The sequence below is a fragment of the Balaenoptera ricei genome, chromosome 10 (genome assembly GCF_028023285.1).
Source record: "Balaenoptera ricei isolate mBalRic1 chromosome 10, mBalRic1.hap2, whole genome shotgun sequence".
NCBI classification, from domain to species: Eukaryota; Metazoa; Chordata; class Mammalia; order Artiodactyla; family Balaenopteridae; genus Balaenoptera; species Balaenoptera ricei.
In genome coordinates, this window is record NC_082648.1 from 91,870,516 (window position 1) to 91,879,733 (window position 9,218).

At 42.8% G+C, this 9,218-nt stretch overlaps 1 protein-coding gene across 1 annotated transcript in view; it reads right to left on the minus strand.

Annotated features, from left to right (window-relative positions):
• BPIFC (BPI fold containing family C) overlaps window positions 1-2,901 on the minus strand; it is a 40,588-nt gene extending 37,687 nt beyond the window's left edge. The window contains exons 1-2 of the mRNA XM_059934821.1: window positions 2,776-2,901; window positions 1,203-1,323 (exon numbers count right to left, since the gene is read on the minus strand). Coding sequence (XP_059790804.1) covers window positions 1,203-1,323; window positions 2,776-2,899 — 245 coding nt within the window. The 5' untranslated portion in view covers window positions 2,900-2,901. The remainder of the gene's footprint in view (window positions 1-1,202; window positions 1,324-2,775) is intronic.
• Window positions 2,902-9,218: the final 6,317 nt, after the last annotated feature.

The window sequence follows — 9,218 nt, forward strand, 5'->3', positions numbered from 1 at the left end:
TAGGCACAGTGAGTGCCGGGCACAAGGGACTGTGCTTGCAGCACTGTTCCTGGAAATCTCTGCCCTTTTCCCCAGTTTCTGATGATGTACTGGCCTCTTACCCCTTAAACGACTCCCACTTTCCTCCCATGGGGAGAAGGTGTCTTTCGAGCACGAGCTCCCCCTTCCCCATTCCTTGATCAACGAATAAAGTTTCTGCTCTGCTTTGCCGAACCTTGTCTCATTCATCTGGCGTGAGAAGGACCCAGTTGGGGTCCACCCAATCTGAGAGGGTGGGTAACAATATAAATATAATCTCAAAACTCTTGGCTGGGTGAAACAAGGATCTGGATCAATGTGGCAATTCCATTGTTCTTACACTGATGGTCTTATGCTATCACTAAGTATATCAACTAATCCGTGTTCAGCAGCTTCAGTTTTATCAAGTATCTTCACATTTGTTACATGATCTGCTTTTTATTGTTTACAGATTCTGACATTTGATTTTATTGCTGTAACATGGTAGAAAATATTATAGCTGCCACCAGAATTCTTCTTAGGAAGAGAAGTTTATTGGTGGGAAAATTACTTGGAAAAGTATTTAGGATGATCCTTTGGTACCCAGGAGTGGGTGGAACTGCTATGCATGAGACCAGGGGAAGAAACTGATGTTGCTCCAGAGAAGAAGAGGAGGTCTAGATAGCAAGAGGGCAGAAAGCCCTGTGCCTTGTAGTCCACTCCTATGACCTCTGAAGTCTTGACTAAACTTTACAAAATAAGACAAGATGTAGTGAGAGCAGATTTGTTTGTGAGACTGGTATTGAACTCTGCATCTAAGTTTATGGGGGCAGAGGTAGCAATGGACTGAACAAGAATTTCATTTAGAATTCTGGGGGCAAGGTGCCCACGGCCGACATCTTCACTGAATTAGAGCTCTCATTTTAGGAGTGAGGAGAGGACACTGAGTCCCTGAGCAGATTCGCCAGGTGCACAACGAGTGTGCAGCAGGGATGTGACTTGGACCCATGCGTTCTGACCCAAACACCACGTGCCAGCTCCATGACCCCTCTTTCCTGGGTGATTTACTTGATAAGCCTTTCACCAAAGGTTGGTTAACTTCTACTCCATCCTGGTGTTACACCAGGACTCACGGTGGCATATCCACAACCCTGAGATTTTAAAGATTAATTTCACTGCTAAAAATGCTCTTCTCTTTTACTTACTTTTTAAAATTGTAGTTCACATAATCAATTTTCAGAAATTCAAGAGATTCAGAACCTTTTAAATCTGGGATGTTTCTTTTCTTGACCATTTGCTCAATCATCTCCATCCCAGCTTGAATGCCTGGGAAGCAACCAAAGAAAATGTTTACTGATAACAAAGATGATGATGGCATAATATCATTAAACACACAAGTTAAATTTATTAAGTAAGCCATGCTCTTAGATTCTGAGAAAACAGGATTCTAACCAGGTGGTTATTATTGTCCCTACTTTGCAGAAGAAAACACTGGTCCTCAGAGAGGCTAGTGAAATTGTCCAAGAACCCAGAGCTAACAGCATGAGAGAATGTTAACACAGGACAGTGTTATAGGAAAAGTACAAAGTATCATCGTTATCCAATTTTACAGATGAAGAAACTGAGCCTCAAAGAGGTTAATTCTTGCCTAAGTCACACAGCTAAGAACTGGGGGAGCCAGTAGTCAAATCTGGGCAGTTTGGCTCCAGAATCTATGCCTGATGGCCAGTTCCAGAAAGTTAGTCTACATTGTCCTTTTTCCTGCCTAGATTCTTTAAATTCAGGAATTTTGGACTGGAGGTCCATGGACTGTTGGGAACACTTGAACCCCCTGAAATTCTAATAAAAGATTGTGAGTGGGTCATGTGTGTGAGTATCTATCTCATTTTTTAGGGGAAAAATTTTCAGGGTTCACATTTTAATCAGATTCTCAAAGGATCCTAGCACTCCAAAAAGGTTAGCAACCACTGCTTTTGTTTAATCCTGGAATAAACCCATCTTTATATAATAGCACCACAGAACACATTTTTCTGAGCTCGTGGAGAAATAGAGCCCTCTTCCACATTAAAGAGCTTGAGAAAAGTAACTCACACAGTAACGAAGAATGATCTTTTCATTTTTACCTTCTCAAGGAGGAAGTTTTGCTTTTACCCCTTCCTTTACAGCTTAAGCTCACTTCCACTTATCCTATCCTTTTTGGAGATTAAGAAGAGCAGATTTTATCCTCTATAATACTGTGAATACTACTGTAATATGGAGATGTAAAGATAGAATGTAAAGGATGGAACGATGGAACCGAAGGCACTATCAGACAGCTTAGGTTTGAATCCCAACACTCACTTACTAGCTTGTGTGACTCTGCAAGTTACAAAATCTCTCTGTCCTTCACTTTCCTCATCTGTAACATGGGGACATTAGCACCTGTGGAGGTGTCTGTTCACATATGTGAAAATAACAGTAGGTAATATTTGCTGGGCATTTGCTATTGTGAGATTCTGTTCCAAGTACTTTATATGCTCTAAGATGTTCATTGTATATGCATGTGCGGGGGAGAGAGAGAGGGAAAATATGAATCTGTGCCTATGTTTGGATATGCCTATTGTTAAGGTGATTATTTTTTAGACAACACTTTTCCCCCAGCCATCTTAGTAGCTCTGGATCACCCCACTGTAGAGCTTGTCTCAGTCATGAGACAGACCAACCCGAGCTTCTGGATTTGGGTCACAGACTACACCTGAGGGATGAGTACAGCCTGGCTTCTGAAAGCATCCAACTCACCATAGTCCAGAGCCCTCTGAGTAGCCCTCGCCTTGATTCCAGGGTAAATGGTCTGAGCGGATGAGATGTAGAGATTCCACAGGAGGAAACATCCCCAGAGGACTTGGACCATCTTTGTACACATCTGCAATTAGTCAACATTTATAGTCCCTTTATTATTCTTAACTTTTTCATTGGCCAATTCCATCTAGCATGTCTAGGCTTTCTTATTTTCATTGCTTACTTCCAGAACTTGCTCCATCCATCCATCCATCCATCCAGTAATCATTTATTGAACACACCGGCACGTATTCTAGGTGCTGAGGATGTAGAGATGACCTATGTGTGGCCCCTGACCTTTGCTTCCTACAGAATAGTGGGTGAATCAGACATACACACACAGATGACTGTAACACAGTAAGATATAATGCAATGCAATACAAGAGCCTTACAAAAAATATAGCAATTTGGGTATGCCTTGGGAAGGATAATGGGGGTGGGATGGGGGGAATTCTTGAGTTTTAGAACAAATGAGTCAGTAGTTTGGAAAGGTGGCCTCAGTGGATGTGAGGCAACCACTTACCTGCTTAAAGATCCTTGATGACTCTCCTTGGCCCAAAGGACAGACAGGTCTAAGCTCTTAGAATGGCAATCAAGGCCGTTCACAACTGGCTCCAAACGTCTTCCAAGCTCCTATCTCTCCTGCTGTCTAAGTGGTAGTGTTCTGAGCTGGCCACACTGAGCTATTTGCTATTCTTCAATTTGTCAGTTCTCGCATGATTGAGGGCTTTTTTATAACCCTCCCAATGTAAACACACATGCACATACATCTCTTTCTCTGTCTCTCTGCCTCTGGGTCACATACCCACATCTGTCTGGTGAATGCATCCTCCAGGGCCAGCTCCAATGTTCCCTCTGTGAAAGCTCCCCTTACCAGGCCATTTTGACACACGATGGACTTGGAGGCAGGCTCACCTCTTCCACCACTATCCCTCCAACCACTACACCAGCCAGTATCATTTCATGTGGATGTTTACAACTGCCTCCTTACTGGTCTCTCAGGTTCCCTTGTCCCCTTCTGGCTATTCTCCACACCAGAGTGGGCCTTTGAAAATGAAAGTCAGACCTCATCACCCCTACCCCCTTTTCCGTTAAAACCCTCCAGTGGTTCCCCATCTTACGCAGCATAAAAGCCAAAGCCCTTCCACCAACTGCAAGGCCCTGCCCTGCCCACCCCTCTACCTCCTCGTTGACCTTCCTTAGCACACACGCCTGGCTCACCTGGCCCCAGCCTCACCAGCTGACTTGATCCTTCCTGTCACTCTAAGCAGCCTGTACCCCAGGTCTTTGCACTTATTGTTCCCTCTGCCTGGCAGAGTCACCCTCCAGATAACCACATGGCTGGGCCTTTCGCTTTCTTCAGGTATCTTGAGTGTTGTCTCAGTGAAGCCTCTCCTAACCACTCTATACGAAACACCCTCCCCCATGACCTCGATATTCCCCATGCTTCCTTTGCTTTACTTTTCTCCAAAGCACTTGTCATCACCTAGTATAGTCTACAGTTCTTATTTATTTTCTGTCTCTCCTACTGGAATTTTTAGGCTTCATGGTGAAGGACTTCATCACTTCAGCACCTTGAACAGCGACTGGCACACAGTAGGCAATGGGTAAATATTTTTTTTAACATCTTTATGTTAGTATAATTTACTAATATAAATTACTTAATTACTATAAGATGTAGTATATACTACGTCTTTTATGTAGTATAATTAATGGGTAAATATTGATTGATTGATTGAATGAATGAATTAATGTCTCTTCCTTGAAACCATGAAGTGGGCCAGGTATGCCTTCTGAGGTTCCACAGTACTCAGTGCAGTCCTTGATCTTAACATGTACCATCCTGCAATGTGATTGTCTTTACTTGTCTATCTTACTTCTATAACTCCAGAGTCTAGTACAATGCCTGGCACATAGTAGACACATGGAAAAACTTAACAAACATCTTCTCCAAGGAGAAAGACCACATCTTATTCACTGTTATATTCCTAGAACTTGACACAGAGTAAGTGTTCAATGTATACTTATTGAATTAATGGACTTGATGAATTAATGTCACTCCACTTTCTTGATGAATGAAGCAGAGGTACCAACAGCAACAGTGACACAGGTTTCTTTTAACGAGACTCACAGCTGAGTGAGTAATACATTTACAGGCTTTGTTTCTAGTTCTGGGAGTTTACAAGCTGGGTGACCTATCCTTACTGCATTCACACAGATACCCACGGAGTTAACACACAAACATGAAAGAAATCAGGGAAGCATTTGTGGGTGTGGTCAGGGAAGAGGAAGCTGTAGGAGCTGTGCATTTAGACAGAGCGAGGAGTCAGGCCAGCTGGGCAGGGAAGGATGCGTAGAGGGGCTGGGACCCAGGAGCAGTCTAGATGAAGGCAAAGGTCATTGTAAGAGGGGTGTGTGTGTGAGAGAGACACAGAGAGAGAGAGAGAGAGAGAGAGAGAGAGAGAGAGAGTGAGGGTCTATGCTTGGCCAAGATAAGCAAGAAGTTTGATAAAGGGGTTTGTGTGTGCTCTCGGGTAAGGCCAGAGAGGTAGGAAAGGGATAATGCAGACGAAGGGGTGTTGCAGAGAATTTATTTGAAAGGAGCAGAGCAGTCTGATCAGGGGAGGGAGTGTCCGAGTAGGGCTATTGCTAGTCTATCTTGCCCTTTTGTGTGAAATGAGAAAAGGTGCCCTCTGGAGATATACCAGCCTCTGGCACAAAGTGGGGCCAGAAGAAAGTGTTCTAGGAAAATCCCACACTAGTGTATCCAGCTTGGTGGGGAGAGAAAAGGAGGCTCCATTCATCCCTTGTGTTGGCATTTTGTCTAGTGCACAAGCTGCCCCACTCATACAGTGGGCCTATGGTCAGACTGGTGAATGCTCATGAGGGCATTTTGCAAGAGGGCCATGAGGTTGAGAATTAGGGTCTTGACTTGTCTGTTCTGTAGTACATAAATCCATCTTCAGGTGTGAGAAGAGGCTGGCTCAGTTATCCTGTTTACATTTCTCACCTGTTCCCCCAGGAGCCTCCTCTGCATAATTCTGCCCCCCGCCCACCCCTGTCCAGACAAGTCCCCAAACTCACCCCATGTTTCCTGACTAATATCCATGCTTATGCTGTTCCCTTTTACTCAGGCCTGCAGAAACCCTTAAGGTCCATTGTAACCATAGCCTTCTTTCTGAAGCCATTTCTGACTTCCCTAAGCTAATCTCATTTCCTTCTGAGCCCTCGGTCAAAATATATATTTATTCACACATCTATGTTTATTTTTTACTTATTGTCTGTCTCCCCTACCAGAATGTAAGTGCCATGAGGGCAAAGGCCTCGTCAGGTTTGGAGGTTTTAGAGCCTGGCTTGCTTGGTGTCTTGGACACAGTGAGTGATTGATAAGTACTGGTAGAAGGAATCAATGAATCATAAGTAAAGGAATAGCCCTCATTTCACTCTACATTATATTATGGTTCTTTGCAGAGGTGGTTAGCAAAGCATTTATACACTAGCGGAGCACATTCACCCATCAGAACAGATGTTGGCCACAGTTCTGGAGCAGGATCGGAGAGGTTAGGTACCGGATCACGGGCAGCACAGAGGAAGTCTTGGAGGAGTGGCCAGTGTGGTTGGCGTATGCGGGGGGTTGGGGTGGGGGATTCTGAGTAGTGACTATTTACTATTAGATACTGAGGTATTTCAATATTTTAAAACTGCTACGGCCTTATGCATTCAGTGTGATGTCTCAGCTCTATGGAGTTGGTTTGGGTAATAAAGGACAATCTACAGGAAGAAGCTGGGCAGCATCAGGGCGAAGACAACACTGAGGAAAGCACGGAGGAATGAGAGTGAGAGCTGAGGGGAAGGAATTCCAGTAGGAGAGGAGGGTCTCTGATCAAGCAACGAGTAATCTGAGGGCTGGAGGAAGTGGGATAAACAAGCGTGAAGTCCTCCACATTCTGGGAGGCAGGGTGGTATCAACAACATCTTATACTCAGAATGGATGCAGAAGTTAGGTCCAGTTGCCATCTGTTCTAGGCCTTCCTTGATCCTTTTTTTTTAGTTTTATTTATTTATTTATTTATTTATGGCTGTCTTGGGTCTTCGTTTCTGTGCGAGGGCTTTCTCTAGTTGCGGCAAGCGGGGGCCACTCTTCATCGCGGTGCGCGGGCCCTTCACTATCGCGGCCTCTCTTGTTGCAGAGCACAGGCTCCAGACGCGCAGGCTCAGTAATTGTGGCTCACAGGCCCAGCCGCTCTGTGGCATGTGGGATCTTCCCAGACCAGGGCTCGAACCCGTGTCCCCTGCATTGGCAGGCACATTCTCAACCACTGCGCCACCAGGGAAGCCCCCCTTGATCCTTTAGTTGTCCTGGGAGTGGTCCAGGGTCCTTGAGAGGGGGATAGGTAGAGATAGATGGGATTATGGGAGTGAGAGGAACACTCCTGGGGCTTAGATTAGTGGCTATTTACCAACTGGTATAGAAGTATTTCCACGTTTTAACAAATGGTGAGCCATACTGATGTGTAGTCATGCTAATATCACTGTAGGCAAAGAATTGTAAATGGATGTGTCCTGCCTAGGCAGGCATAAGAGAGAAATTTTTTATTGAAGTGTAGTTGATTTACCATATTGTGTTAGTTTCAGGTGTACAGCAAAGCGATTCAGTTTATATATATATATATATATATACATATATATATATGTATATATACATATATATATATATATATATACACATACATATATGATTATTTTCCATTATAGGTTATCACAAGAGGGGGATTTTTTAAAAGAGGAAAACATTTTCAGAGTAGTGGAAAGCAATGGGAAAGAATATTAGACCAAAAAGTCTATATCCATTAGACTGTATGCAAAGTAAGGTAGAAATTATGTCTCTGCCTGGCATATATCAATAAATATTTGCTAACTGACCAACCGACTGGCTTACAAGATTCTGGTGAACTAAGGAAGGTTCTAGAAAATGTTGAAAGAAATGAGAAAACCAAACCATCATATAAATAGCTCTCCATTTCTACAGTGAAAAAGCACAATAAACCAAAGCAGAGGTATTACTTGTGAATGGAAGAACAATTAAAATAATAAGTTTGTATTTCTTCACCATTCACAAAACTCATGACAATACTATCATCCTCCCCCCATCTTAGACATGTGGACACAGAAGCTTAGAGAGTCCAAATGACCTGTCCAAGATCACATAGTAAGTCAGACTCTTGGGAATCAAACCTGTTCTTCTGGCTCCTAATTCTAGTGTTTATGGTTTTCTTTCATTTAATGACTTGATAGTGCTAGATTTTTCATTTTAATCCGGGAATTTTAAATAGGAGTTGCTTGATGCCATCTTATATGTGGAAAAATTCATTAAGCATCTGGAAAATTTCAAGCATCAAAGTGCAAATCCCTTTGTATTTTCTTGGGTACAAATGGAGTTTTAAATTCCCTTCCAGCAGTGAAAAACCTGTTTTCACTTCTTGGTTAAAGGAAGTTTCTGAAGTGGTCTGCTTTGATGGAGATCCAGGAACTCAAAACTGCACATAGAAAACACATATTTTTCCTCTAGAAATTTTATGAGTGAATAAAATTACTGGGCTCTAAAGGGACGGATTGTATGTAACTTTCAGTTGAATTGTTTGGGTAGGATGATAATTTATGGGCAGGGGAGGAATAGAAACTTGTCAAGCCAGGAGATGACTCCTAAAAGGTTAGGTAATTTGGCAGACAAGTAAGGGCAGGGTAAGCTGCCTGTTAAAAGAAGGAATCCAAGATGATTTAAAAACCTGCCAGCAAGTTACCTATTTCGTTGCTTCTGAGGAATTGCTTCTTTCCAATATCCGAAACCTCAGAAGTCACTGCATTGCCATACCAATGTCCAGACAGAATAACACTTCTAAATTAGTTGGCTCTTACTTGAGCCATTCTGATGACCGGAAATAAGAACACTCAAGTACAACTTAGAAAATTCCTGAGACAGATCAACTTACCATTACCACTCATGAAGGACAGCTTTGACAGACTCTGGAAAAATTAAAAAGGAGTGATGAATGAATGCAATGTAGCCTTTAAAATAGAGGCACAGTTTGAGAAATTAAATTCAATTGGTTTAAAGAAGCCTAGTCTGTAAGAATATTCCAACCTAACAGTTAAGACAAATAATAGCATTGGTAAAAAGTCTATATCAACAGGTATGGAATACGGGCAGAACTGGAGAATATTTCAAGGGATTCAGCACACACATCTGATGTTATACCAAGATCTCTAATGACAAGGGCCTTGAAAATTTACACCAAGTCTTCCCTCACCCCCCAAACTCTATACTTAACACAAACAAGTTAAACAATTCAGGCAGATGGGAAGGTCCTTTGCTTGGCAGGATCTAGGTCACTGATATGGTTTAA